At 43.2% G+C, this 14493-nt stretch overlaps 1 protein-coding gene across 1 annotated transcript in view; it reads right to left on the bottom strand.

Moving 5' to 3' along the window:
• Positions 1-4757: 4757 nt before the first annotated feature.
• The window catches only part of LOC148454320 (complement C3-like), a gene marked incomplete at its 5' end in the record, with an annotated part of 49676 nt that continues 39940 nt past the window's right edge, over positions 4758-14493 (bottom strand). The window contains 2 exons of the mRNA XM_088461037.1: positions 4758-4909; positions 6904-7039. Coding sequence (XP_088317163.1) covers positions 4768-4909; positions 6904-7039 — 278 coding nt within the window. The remainder of the gene's footprint in view (positions 4910-6903; positions 7040-14493) is intronic.

Here is a 14493-nt window from a genome sequence, read left to right as displayed (position 1 = left end):
GAAAAGCTGTCATAGCAAAAGTGACAGCTTTTCAGAATAGATACTTATGGAGAGGAGGAATGATGAATTCCTCCGTTAATTAGGTAGAACTCCATGCGAGTCCTAAACCTAATTATCTCCAGAGAATATTTAGGGCTCTATTTACTACAATCCGCATTTGTAATGCAGATTGTAGTGTGATATTACTGACTGAATTCACTTTGCGAATTCAGGCAATAATCACAGGGATTTACTACAAATCCCTTGAAGGGACAGAGCTGGCCATAAAGCTCTGTCCCTGCGAATCCCCTCCGCACACTAGTCACGGTATTTTTGCAAAAAAAAAACCATGACAAAGTGCCCGCGCATTCGCCAACTGGCCGCTGCTACCCCCCCCCCCCCCTGGCGCTAAGCCGCTCCCCCCCGGCACTAAGCCCCACCACCCACGATCGCGGACTTTAAATTAAAATTATTATTATATAATAATAATAATCCTCCAAGTGTTCATAGCACTGAATAATATAATGGTTAGGCAGTAAGGGAATTACTTCTGCCATATTGACATCATTCATATCCAGTTGAATATATTACTGATCTGTAAATTTCCTTTCATATTTTGGTGAGTTTTCTTAATAGTGTGCTGGCACTGCGATGGGATGTAACCCAGCTCCAGCATATGCTTCTGTACATGCGTTGCAATGAATGATAGTACATTTTGTTCAGAGACCAGTGCCAGCATTTTGTATTATAATTTACATAATGTATCATTTATATTTCCTTGATTTGGATAGCAGATGTTGTGGACTTATATAATATGGTGGATAAATGTAATCGCTTAACAATCCAAGTTAGTTTCACTATATTGAATCAAGTTCAAGGTCGATACATTTAATAAATGTGATGGCTTTTGTCATTGATAAGACTCTTGGATATACTCTTTTTGAAAGTTAACAGATAGGAATGCCAAACTAACAAGTCATCATACAGTTCTTTTAAATCGGAGTTTGCCAATCTCCCAATTTTTTAGGATTTTTTCTAAACAATTCTTATTCTTTTTGAATTTCTGCATAATTGCAAAAGTGAACCCTGTAGGCTGATGCTAAGACTGGCCAAGATAATGCCACTTGAAGTTTAATTCAAGAAAAACATTATGTAATTTTTTTTTGTTTAAAAGAAAAAGATTTATTTTTCTACAACCCTGCTGTACTTGCAGTCATCATACTTCTAAGGTCATAACTAGAAAATAGAAAACAGAGGAATGTAGAGGCTTCTGATCTACACTACTACCTATGCAAGTATTGGAAAAACTGAATTTATAAATAATAGTGGGGGTCATAATCTGAAAGATCTCTTTATGTGACTGGACTGGAATTCAACCACATGTAGGAATTCAATTGATGGATACTCAATTAAACATCCACAAGTAAGGATAATATTTTGTTTACATATATATATATATATATATATATATATATATATATTTGCAAGGCAGCGCTCTAAGGACTTGAGGTTCTTGATAAAAGTCGCAGAACTGAAACGTTGAACAGAGAACTTTTCACAGCTTGTTGCTTATTCCTTCTTTGAGTCCTTGGAGTGCCGCCTTGCATGCACTATATATATATATAAATATATATAAATATATATATATATATATATATATATAAACCAATTGGATATATATATATATATATGTATATCTCATTGGTTTTATTTCCACCAAGAGAGATAAATGATCAAGGCTTTGTGTTATAATGAATGTGCTACTATTTAGCACATATCTCGTATAAAACAGGAGGATAAATTTACTAACAAAATAATACATCATACACAACCTGCAATAAGAAACACCAATGTCGATAATGAATTTTTCTAATGGTAAATAAAATGGGGTTGGGGGGGGATTACCATTATTTTTAAATTTTTCTGTATATTAAATTAATGCAATTTTACATCTTAATTATCAAAAGTGTATAGGAGATTATAATTTAAAAAATAATTAAAAATCACACCATTACCTTGAGATCCATAACATCAATGGAGGTACTTGAAATAAGAAGTTAAGGGGTTGATAATATGAAGGGAGGACAGCATTTTACCTAAACCACAGCTCCCAATTTTTTTTCTTAATTTTCCCCTGTAGAGGGCAAATAATATTTTCATTGAGGCTATAATCCAAATATTGTTCTTAACTGCCAATATAGACAGTGTTTCTAGTTGTTTTCAAAATGTACTGTAGCTATCAAACCCCTAGCCGCCTAATCAATGTGGAATGCATGGCTATTTGCACTATTACTGACTTCAAATATAGGTAAGCCCAAAAAAGCAGACCATGGAGTCAAATGAATACTGGTCCTAAAGACCTCTTCTAGAAGCTTCTGAATTGAGAACTAAAAGGATACTGTTCTTGGGCATGTCCACCATACACAGAGAAAATCCCCTATTTCAGAGCCATCTCTCCAACACAAAGGTGAAGATAGATTCTATGCAATTTTGTTGGGACTAAGGGCCTGATTCAGCTATGGATGGAATTGCAAAGCTGTTTGCAAGCAGCTTTGCAATTCCATCTGTGCATTACTTATCCGAGCTGCGTTGTCCAACACAGCATCAGATATTTTGTGGAACATCGGCCGGCTAAGGTGACCCATGGGGAAAAGCAGCTAGATGCCGCAGATGCGAGGCAGAGGCCTGGAAATCTCTGTCAGCCGACGGAGATCCTTGCCCTTTCCCTCACCCCCAATGATGGCGAAACGCGTCCGTTGCAGGAAACAGCGGCCATCTCCGCCCCCTCCCTGCCCACAAAACGCCAGCAAACTGTCATTCACTAATAAAATTTGCTGCCAGTCTGCGTGCGCAGAACAGTCAGGCACCTGCGAAGATTCCCGTACATCAGGAATCTGCGTTCAGCAGTGCACCTACATGCACTGCTGAATAAGGTCCTAAGTACCATCCGGTGGGTATTTTAAAAGCAGTCTCCTTAATAGAGGCTGGCAGACACTTTAAGGAGCTTATTTCTAATTTTATTCCATGAAAGCTGCTGTGGGAGGTGACCTAAGTGCCTGTCCCAGTCTAGCTCACACTTGAGTGATGTCTCTAATTTAGAAAGCCCTTACATGGTTATAGAGCAGAGGTCCTCAAGGCTCCCAGTTCAAGTTTTAGAGATGTCCATGGTTGAGCACAGGTGGTTAAAGCAAATTGACTGAGGTACTAATTAAGTCACCTGTGGTCAAGCATGGATAGCCTTAAAACCAGGACTTTTGGGGACCTTTGAGGATTGAGTTTGGGAACCTCTGCTCTAGAGAATGGAGTATAACAGAGTAGAATAAAAATCTTTTCAAAAGGATTCAAAGCTGTAAACAAATACAAACTTGGCATTGATTGTAAGAAGGACCTAATATGTAAATAATTAAATAAATATCCTACATCTGGGAATATCTTACTACTCCACAATATCCTTTTGAGGGGAGACTATATAGACCTTCTCCATCAGAGCCAAATAAACCTTTATGAGCTATCACACAAGGGGATTTTGTGTAAGCATAGTCACCAAGGAGATGTATTCTCTATCTAAGCTATCTGCATACTGTATGTAACCATCCTGGTGAGGCTCCATTTCCATACTATGTAATCTTTCTCCACCCAGGTGATATTCTGTTTAATTTATCACACTATAGTATATGCTTTTAACCATTTTTCCAACATGGGGCCATATTCCATATGGGGCGAAAAGACCACCATTGCTGCTTTTGACGGGGATAAAGTATAGGGCGCATGCCCGCTTATCCCCGTATTCAATTACGATCCAGCGAAAACGGGACTCGGCGGAAAGGTAAGTAAAACTCCTGGCAGTTTATGGGGAAATCAGCCTGTCACCCCCCAAAAGATGTCCAGACATGGGGGATCACTATGAGTACCCCCGATTTGACATGCTGAAGATTGTCTGGGTTTTTACATAGCCGCGGCAGGTGCTTAAATGCGGCTTTGAAGAAGGTGGTGAAGAATAGCATTTAGCTTATTTTTTGGGGGCAAAGAAAAACTATTCCCATCAAATTCGGGGTACATGAAAATAGGTGCAAGCATATATATAAGTCCATAAAATGTTTTTTAAAAATTCTTCAAAAATGCACCTGCCCTACCAGCCGCATTCTAGAAAACACCTGCCGCATACATGGGGACCCCCCCTGAATCAATTTAGCTAGTTTGCAACTTTGTTCCCATTTTTTTTATTTTTAAACCCCAAAATTAAAGTATATTTTTCGGGGTGTCCTGGGGATTTTTTTAAAAAAAATTTCAACACAGATGTCTTTTAGGGGACACTCCCAGGGGTGCAGGCTATTTTTTTCAAGTCTGCACCCCTAAACCCCAATTCTGCACTTTTTTTCGCCATGTATTACACGGTGAAAACTTATCCCCGTTTTTTAACAAAGACTTTTCGCACCGGCGATAGTTGAAACAAGCGAAAATGACGTCATCTTTTCGCCCCATATTGGCCCATGGTGAGATCCGCTAGTAACTATTGAAGAGGCAGTTAAGAACTGTAGAGTATGAGACTTTGTGAAGACATTTAAACCATGGTGGTACATTATCTGGATACCATCTATTGTATTATCCATCTATTGGTGAGACACTGACAATGGGTTTTTTCCTCCAACTTAATCTTTTTAGAAGATAATAGAATAGAATTGATTCACTGTTTTAATAAGGAACACAATGAGATACAGTAGATTACTCTGGTTTATTGTTAGATAGAATCAATACATTTATAGGCTGGATCTGTGAAAATAAGGCGAATTATCTGATACAGCCGCGGTACGACAACTCCTCTGAGAACTGGGCTAGTTCCTCGCAGAGCTCGGTATTCTCTGGTTTCTGGCACTCCCTGGTATCAGGCCACTTCTCAAGCCATGTGTCCTTGGTAATCATGTAAGCGTACCTGCAGGAAGATAGAATGATATAATGTCAGCAGGACAAACACATCATCACTGTGGAAACATCTGTGCAAGCAATTACCTCCACAGTGTACTTCCAAACAGTACTTCCTGTCAATTACTCTATGATGGGTCTGCATAGAGCAGCCCCGATCACAGTGGCCCATTTGCGCATGACCAGAACGCAAAAATCGGCCAATTACATGCGTAATCGCACTTGCGATCCTTACAGAATCAGGCCCATAATGACCGGCTGATAGTCTTTTAAAACCCTCATGCAGCTGGAATCACTAATTAGCCTTTTCTAAGGCTAAAAGCCCAAAGACCCGGACTGGACCCAAAGGATGGAGCCCACCCTCACTCTCCATCTATAACCCCAGGAACTCTTAACCAGCTTTTACCAAAGCCCAAAAACTCTCAGCAGAACATTCACAAACAACTTCCTGGGGTTTTAAAATGTGTAGGTTGAAAACTCAGGACAAATATACCTGCCCTCAAACACTATTCCAGTGTTCTTGTCACAAGAGGTTATAATATGAATTAATATAGTTGCAATTCTTTAACGAGTTAGTGACTCTAATGAGTTCCCTATAAACAAAATACTTGCTTACTATCATTTATTTAATACATATTATCATGTTGAGAGCACCAGACATAGCAACAGAAGAAATATTTTGAAGATTGAAAATAATGGTTCAAAAGTGTATGGTATTATAGTGACTTATGTTTCTGTGTGAATTATTACAAATAAGTGTAATACCCCAACGGAGAGAATACAGACGGTGTGGTGCAGGCGTAACTGGCGGTAATTCCTAACTCAGTCCACACCCACAGAGAGGCAAGGGTTCCCCAGTCAGACACAGACAATGGGAGCCAAAATTCATGCAAAAGCAATCTGGATTTATTTTTAGTAACCCACAATTACTAGAATGGGTCACTGTTATAGAATAATATGTTTGGTAGAATAAAAACACAATAAAACACATAAATTACAATAAGAAACTATAACTGCTTGTTTAAATGACTATTCCTATAATAAATTAGCAATGCCCTTTTCAAATTAATAGAATGTCCCAATAACCTAACCCAGATGACATGTCCTCGATAACCCAGGTTGCAGCTAACTCCTTGTACACATGTTGGGGCCCTTAAAGCGTATTTATCACTGAATGGCAAGCAGCAATGTTGCAGTGTTGATATGTACTGTATATTAGGAGCAGTGTCTCTATATCACACACAGAAGTTGTGTGCAATAATGGATTCCTTTCATCAAATCTGAGGACCAAAATTAGGAAGCGACTTTCCCTCCAAAAGGTAGCCACAGCGAACGATTGGACAGGACTCTCAGCATGGCTTACTATGTGGCACTATAAGTTCCAGCCACTCTTCTATTTTTTTCTCTGTCTCTGTTACTTCAGCTGTTTATCACTCTGCAATGGCGTCCCCTCAGCTCTCCTCTCTCCACCTCTCCAAGGAGACTATTTACTAAGCAGTGTTAGGAGACCCTGAAAAGTGATAAGAAAGTGATAAGGTGCCAGCCAATCAGCTCCCAACTGTCATTTTTCAAACACAGCCTGTGAGATGACAGTTGGGAGCTGATTGGCTGGCACCTTATCACTTTCTTATCACTTTTCAGGGTCTCCTAACACTGCTTAGTAAATAGACCCCCAAATGTCCCTGGCCTGACACTGACACCAGACGGCTCCAGCAGCTGCAGAGACTGCTGGGAATTGTCTGCCTATCTCAAGCCAAGTCAGATGTAATAACTCACACATTGGGCTATTACATAAGCAATATACCCACCACAGAACTTTAGCACACATATATTGTTTATGTGCTAAAAATGTGTTATGAGTGATTTATTTCTGTATTTTAGTTTAATAAACTCTAGTCCACTTCGAAGAACAGTTAGAAACTATTATAGTCCATTAGTTGGGGGGTAAAAACAACAAAACCTGATTCCACCACTAACTTATCTTACTCAGTTATTGTCACTTACCCAGAACCCGTGTCCCAGAGATCCTTACTCACACCCCAGATCAGGTACTCTCGGCCTTGCTGTAACTGTAGGGCCTTCTCACATTTGGCATGGCTGATGAAGCCGAGTGTTCTGCTCATAGGATCTATATCTGTTCCTAGGAAGGGACAATAGGGACATATAAAGATTTCTCTGTAGAGTCACAGAAAAAAACACAGCCTGCTTCAGAGACAGACGGTATTGCAGAGCCGATGCATCTTTTGATGCAGCTGCGGTGTAGGAGGCGCCTGTAGTAGAAAGACACCCACCTCATGCTTTTGTGATCTGCTGCTGGGTGTGAAAGCGCAGCATCATAGCATCTTTCATAAACATCTGTCATCTGAGTAACCCTCAGGTTACCAGTGATTACGCCCTGCTGGGCCAATGAAGCTGCATCGGAAGACACAGACCCTGAGCTCCGCAGAGCGACAAAAGGGAGCTGACACCCCCCCAATTTGTAATACGTTCCATGTCGCAACCTTCTACCCATCCCCAAACGGCTGCAGACTGTTACTCACCCGAGGTCTGCAGCCGCAGCGCATCTAGCGATGCAGGACCCGATCTGCACCTGCAAAAGAGCCATACTGCACATGCACAGATTAGGTCCTGTACCGTCAGATGCACTGTGGCTGCAGACCTCAGGTGAGTGACAGTCTGCAGCCGTTTGGGGGTGGGTAAAAGATGGCGCAGTTCAACAAACAAACTTCGGACATGTACGTAAAACATCAAATTTGCGCACATCTCTAAATGAGGCCCATAATCAGGAAATAAAAAACACATTTTTTCCATATCTTAACTAAATAACATGAGACACTTGGCGGCCAGCCGTCTTCTGCTATGATTCCAGGATTGAATATAAATAATTGAATAAACATGTAGACCACAATCCAGTTACCACGTCATTCATTCTTGATTGGGTTTTAATTAAACTTTGCGCATTCCTCCAATGCAATATGCTACAATAACAATTTCATCAGCATTTCCAGGTTAGAGACACATGTACAGTATAAATCTACATAAATAATATTTTCCAATAAAATTACACTTTTTTAAATGTTTGCAAAATTTAGTAGGTGCAGAGATAAAAAAGCGGAGAGAGATAAAGAACCAACCAATCAGCTCTTAAGGTGCCTACACACCATAGTTGCTGACTTTCTGGCTCTTCATTCCGAGAGGGAGCAGCAAGATCGGCAGGGCAGGGGGGGCGTAGTGAACCAAAGAGGGCGTGGTGTGGCCGAAGACTGCCGTTTGTGGGCGTGATGCGGAGGTCACACGATGATGTCATTTTGGCCCCGCCCCCGGTACACAATGCATTGTGAAGCAGGGCCAAAATGACGCAATTCAGCGTGAATCGCGACACCGTCGGGGGGATTGGCGGATGCCGGGAGGTTTACCTGCCTTTCTGGGGGGCCGGGAGCTGCACCTGATTATCGGGAGGGTCCCTGCCAAATTGGGAGGGTAGGCAACCCTGCTGCTATTTTTGACTATTTACCCGATTCAGACACATCGTGACGACAAATCGTGTAAAATATGCCCAAATCGTGAGTGTCCACTCACGATCACGAAGCAAATGCGCGTCCCCACAGGTTGTACATCGCATCTTCAAATCTGCCGTACTGTAGGGCAGATCTGATAATCTCAGTCCCGATGCACTGGAATAGTTAGGAGGCGCGATAGATCGTTTGTCACATTGGACAGTTTTTAACACCAAATCCTGCCCACGGCTGCCGGGGAGCTGCTGGGGAGAGATCAAGGGGAAATCGGACACAATGTCGGATCGGGAGCACATCGCCAAGAGTGTAGGCACCCTTACAGTAACGTATGTGTACTATACCATGGTGTGCCTCTGCTAGTGGGTACACCGAAGAAGTTGCTGTTTAACAAGCTTAGCAGTGGGACACACACAGAAGCAATAATGACTTGTGTATGTGTGCTACAGATGTGCCCACATACATCTATCCTCCGTGCGCTACAAGTCGCGCCACACATAACGCGGGAGCTCAGTGTGACTCGGTAGCGCAGAGTGTCTTTTCGTGCATCTTTTTTACCTTCAAATGCGTCTTATTCGTGAACAGATATCATTTTAATCAGCAGAAGCTGCCTGAGCTACGCAGCATGCCAATATTCTCTGAGCGAGTGCAGGAGTATCTGCATGCAAAATGCTACATTACAGCATCAGCGGCTGTAACACTGTAACATCGCGTTTCGCATGCAGTTGTAATATCCCATTTTTACTAGGGACCAGGTTAGAATTTGATCAGAGGGGCAAGCAATGTGCTTCCCTTTCCTTACAGACACAATGGCAGACACAGATTATCAGGTACAACGCTATTTTATTTTAAACCAAAGAATTAGCGAAACAATATGAAAGCTACCATGCAAAGACATAACAGATGTACCAGATCAATACACATCAGTAGCGCACGCAGGGGGGGTTCTGAGTACCTAGAACCCCCCCTGCCAGGCCAATCCATCCCCACAGCGCACAATTATTACTTGATTTTTAAAGTGAAACAGAGAACATTGTCTCTGTCTCATCAGGCCGGTCTGTGAGCTCCGATTGGGCAGCTTCCGTGTAGCTATGGATATGGCTGAGCAGTACACGATGGGAGCTGCTGTGGTTGCAGCTCCTTCCTAACAGCTCCCATGTGCCTTTGAGTCATAGTTGCCTACTTTTGAAAAACACTTTCAGGGAGATTGTAGAAGGGAGTGAGCCACGCAGCGAGTCATTGAAGGGGCGTGGTCTGCTTCAGCCAAAGGGTGTGTCTAGCTCCACCTATTGGCGTATATGTAATGTAACAACACATCAAACCGAGCATAACATTAACCAAACTCTATGTGAATACCAGTTGCCATGGGTCATATATACACCTGCATTCTTTAACATAGAGTTTGTAATAAGGTCCAATCAGCACCCAAGCGGAATCCAGTTATTAATAATAACCTGCTGCTTTATATCAAGCACTTTCACGAATATATTTGAATTACACTGCTAACTATAACAACAGCGCCATCTAGTGGTGTACACTCATACTGACAAGCTTGCTGTTACTCACCTAGCTACTTTGTTTCTCCATAGAGGAACTGTTATTAAACAGATATTATTGTTGCAGTGAGTACTGCAAACAGCTTCACTACACATTACATTAGTGGTGGAGATTATCCTCTTATTAGAACTTATCTCAGTTCTAGAGGATTAATCAGATGGTGTATGTTAAGGTGGACATAAGATGACCAATTAATAATTTACTGACATAATGGGGTAGATGTATTATAGCGGCACTTAACGTGCTGCTATACCGCTTCCTGCTTCGCCTCTTTATCAAGGCGAAGCAGGAAGCACTACTGATGAGATGTAAGAACATCTCATCGGCAGGAGAGGGGGAGCGTTAACTCCCCCCTCCGGCGCTACCCGCTAGAGACACCAGCGCATCAGCCTAGTGCTGATGCGCTGTGTCTCTGTCCCGGCCGGCTCCACTGAGCATGCGCGGGATCTCACAAGTATCGCAAGATCCCCGCGTGCAGCCTGGAGCCGGCAGCAGCCGCAGCAGGGACAGCGCTATCCCTGCTGTGGGGATAGGCTAGCGCCAGGCTGTAGCTGTTGATAACGACAGCTACAGCCGGCCGAACGGTCATGCGGTATGACCGTTCGTACATGGCCCTGCCGCTCGGCGCTGTTATCTTGTAGATAGCAGCGCCGATAATGACAGGGGCGCTATGCGCCCCTGTCATTTACCGCCCAGACCCCCGATCATACATCGGGGAGAAGCGGTATCAGAGCACATAACATGCGCTGATACCGCTTCTGGGCTTCGTACATCTCCCCCAGCATACTAACTGGGACAGAAGTTTCCCCATCCCCTTTTCCCCAACTGAATCACTATAACAACCTGCATGTCTGGCACTGCTGGTACATGTAAAAAAAAAATTATATATATATATATATATATATAACTCCCACTATGCAGTCAGGATCTGTACATGTCCTGCACGGTAGAGATAGATAATAAATCCCATGCTTGGGAGTGTAGTGAGAGAGGGAGAGGGTCCTAGTTTTGCAGTGTATGGAGTGGTTGGAATTTCAGGACAGTAGTTGGTTCCTGGGAGGATTGAGCTGCTGGCTGTGAGCAGGCTGCCTCACTCTCCCTCCTATATATACTCCATTACATATATATCTTGTCACAGGCATTAACTGCACTCGAAACGGGCACTCACTGACAGCCATTCATTTAATAATTAAATGGATGGCTGTCAATGAGTGCCCTTTCAGAGTGCTGGTGCTGCGCCGCTGATCAGACCCAAGCGGCAGCACCACTATTTACCTCCGCCAATGCCACCAAGCAGTCTGCCCGACGATCTAGCCGGCCACCGCTACTCACAACCCCGCGGTGGCCGGTCATGACTTCCAGTGCAGGCACCGCCCCCAGCATTGCCGGGAGTTGATGTATACTTGCGGGGGAGCGGGAGGCTTAATTAAAAATCGTGAGCCTACCGCTAAAATCGGGAGGGTAGGCAAGCATGCATAGGGTGCAAGTGATGTCACTCACTGCACTCCTCCTCGTCTGCTCAAGTCCGGACAGCATGTACTGTAATTTAGCACTGCCACAAACAACATCACAGGTACCTGCCAGCATGTTTGTGGAGGGAGATGGTCTGTAGTTCGAGTGTATGTAATCTGCAGTGCAAGGTGGCTGTGCGTAATGTGCAGTGTAAGTGTCAGTGTGTAATGTGCAGTGTATGTGTATGTGTGTAATCTGCAGTGCAAGGTGGCTGTGTGTAATGTGCAGTGTAAGTGTCTGTGTGTAATGTGCAGTGTAAGTGTCTGTGTGTAATGTGCAGTGCAAGGTGGCTGTGTGTAATGTGCAGTGTAGGTGTCTGTGTGTAATGTGCGGTGTAAGTGTCTGTGTGTAATGTGCAGTGTAAGTGTATGTGTGTAATGTGCGGTGTAAGTGTATGTGTGTAATCTGCAGTGCAAGGTGGCTGCGTGTAATGTGCAGTGTAAGTGTCAGTGTGTAATGTGCAGTGTACGTGTATGTGTGTAATCTGCAGTGCAAGGTGGCTGTGTGTAATGTGCAGTGTAGGTGTATGTGTGTAATGTGCAGTGTAGGTGTATGTGTGTAATGTGCAGTGTAGGTGTATGTGTGTAATGTGCAGTGTAAGTGTATGTGTGTAATGTGCAGTGTAGGTGTCTGTGTGTAATGTGCAGTGTAAGTGTCTGTGTGTAATGTGCAGTGCAAGGTGGCTGTGTGTAATGTGCAGTGTAGGTGTCTGTGTGTAATGTGCAGTGTACGTGTATGTGTGTAATTTGCAGTGCAAGGTGGCTGTGTGTAATGTGCAGTGTAGGTGTCTGTGTGTAATGTGCAGTGTACGTGTATGTGTGTAATCTGCAGTGCAAGGTGGCTGTGTGTAATGTGCAGTGTAAGTGTCTGTGTGTAATGTGCAGTGCAAGGTGGCTGTGTGTAATGTGCAGTGTAGGTGTCTGTGTGTAATGTGCAGTGTACGTGTATGTGTGTAATGTGCAGTGTACGTGTATGTGTGTAATGTGCAGTGTACGTGTATGTGTGTAATGTGCAGTGTAGGTGTCTGTGTGTAATGTGCAGTGTAGGTGTATGTGTGTAATCTGCAGTGTAAGTGTCTGTGTGTAATGTGCAGTGCAAGGTGGCTGTGTGTAATGTGCAGTGTAGGTGTCTGTGTGTAATGTGCAGTGTAAGTGTCTGTGTGTAATGTGCAGTGCAAGGTGGCTGTGTGTAATGTGCAGTGTACGTGTATGTGTGTAATGTGCAGTGTAGGTGTCTGTGTGTAATGTGCAGTGTACGTGTATGTGTGTAATCTGCAGTGCAAGGTGGCTGTGTGTAATGTGCAGTGTAGGTGTCTGTGTGTAATGTGCAGTGTAAGTGTCTGTGTGTAATGTGCAGTGCAAGGTGGCTGTGTGTAATGTGCAGTGTAGGTGTCTGTGTGTAATGTGCAGTGTACGTGTATGTGTGTAATCTGCAGTGCAAGGTGGCTGTGTGTAATGTGCAGTGTACGTGTATGTGTGTAATCTGCAGTGCAAGGTGGCTGTGTGTAATGTGCAGTGTAAGTGTCTGTGTGTAATCTGCAGTGCAAGGTGGCTGTGTGTAATGTGCAGTGTACGTGTATGTGTGTAATCTGCAGTGCAAGGTGGCTGTGTGTAATGTGCAGTGTAGGTGTCTGTGTGTATTGTGCAGTGTAAGTGTCTGTGTGTAATGTGCAGTGTAAGTGTCTGTAACCTGCCCTGAGTGTCTGTGTGTGGGAGGGGAAGAGGGGGGCAGTCCAAATTGGGAATACAACTATACTTCCACAATACATTGTAAAAATGTAACTAACCATGTGTGAAAGGCATGTGGGTGGTAATTATATATATATATATATATATATATATATATATATATATATATATATTAGGGATGTGCAAGCTCGGATAGGTTCGAGTTTGCACGTGGAGTTCGGATTTTTCCCTCCAAAAAAACGGAACTCAGAACGAGGCAAAACGTCATCTTACATGGACGAACATCATCATTCCTGGACAAAAGACCAGGAATGATGATGTTCGTCCATGTAAGATGACGTTTTGCCTCGTACTGAGTTCCGTTTTTTTGGAGGGAAAAATCCGAACTCCACGTGCAAACTCGAACCTATCCGAGCCTGCACATCCCTAATATATATATATATATATATACACCTGTGTATATATATTTATATATATATATATATATATATATATAATTGTATACACATACATACATGCACACATACATATGCAGAAACCCCCCCTTACAAATCCTGTGTTTGCCCCTGCACATTAATACAATGATGAAGGAATCAGTTGACAAATCTACAAGGGAAACTTACAACTAAACGGCATAGTGTGACAGAACGGCCAAATATAAAATTGAGAATTAGCAGTCAATGTGACTAGTGAGCACATGGAAAGTCCTTTTTGCTTTAACTACTGACAATTAACAGTTTTAACCAGACCCACAGTATGAAAAGTCAATATGAGCTGCATCAGGTGGCATCAGTCAAAGCGGCCAGCAGGTACACACACATGACCTCATTCAGAGTCGGTCGTTGCGGCCGCTCGGTCGTAAGGTAAAAGGGTCCGGATATGCAAATGAAGCGCTCGCAAGTTGCGTCGTTAAGATGGGATCGTTAGCTGGACAAGCGAGGGGAGGATGCGGCCGTAAGACTAAAAATACGCCCCCATCTCATACGCATTACACGTCATCTCCGGGCATATAAGGATTAATCGAGACCATCGGGAACCATCGGAGCTGGTCGTAGAGCTTAAGGTTGACCATACCCTCTCTTAAGCATGACACTACTTAGTTAATTATGCACTCCCATAAAACGCCGTTCGCATAATGAGGCACGCCTGCGTTCGGATCTCCATTCCCCAGTTCACAAGCACCTTCCCCTGTTACCACCCACAAACGCCTCATCCTGTCACTCAAACTAACGACCTGGCTGTGTTCAAGGAGAGAGCAATTTCTGATCGTAATAGTTAGTTTGTGCACGCGCATTGCGAATTTTACGCATGCGCAGTTTAGCGAA

The sequence above is a fragment of the Taudactylus pleione genome, unplaced genomic scaffold (genome assembly GCF_031769625.1).
Source record: "Taudactylus pleione unplaced genomic scaffold, aTauple2 ptg001005l, whole genome shotgun sequence".
Classification (NCBI taxonomy): Eukaryota; Metazoa; Chordata; class Amphibia; order Anura; family Myobatrachidae; genus Taudactylus; species Taudactylus pleione.
This window is presented reverse-complemented; position numbering and strand designations above follow the sequence as displayed.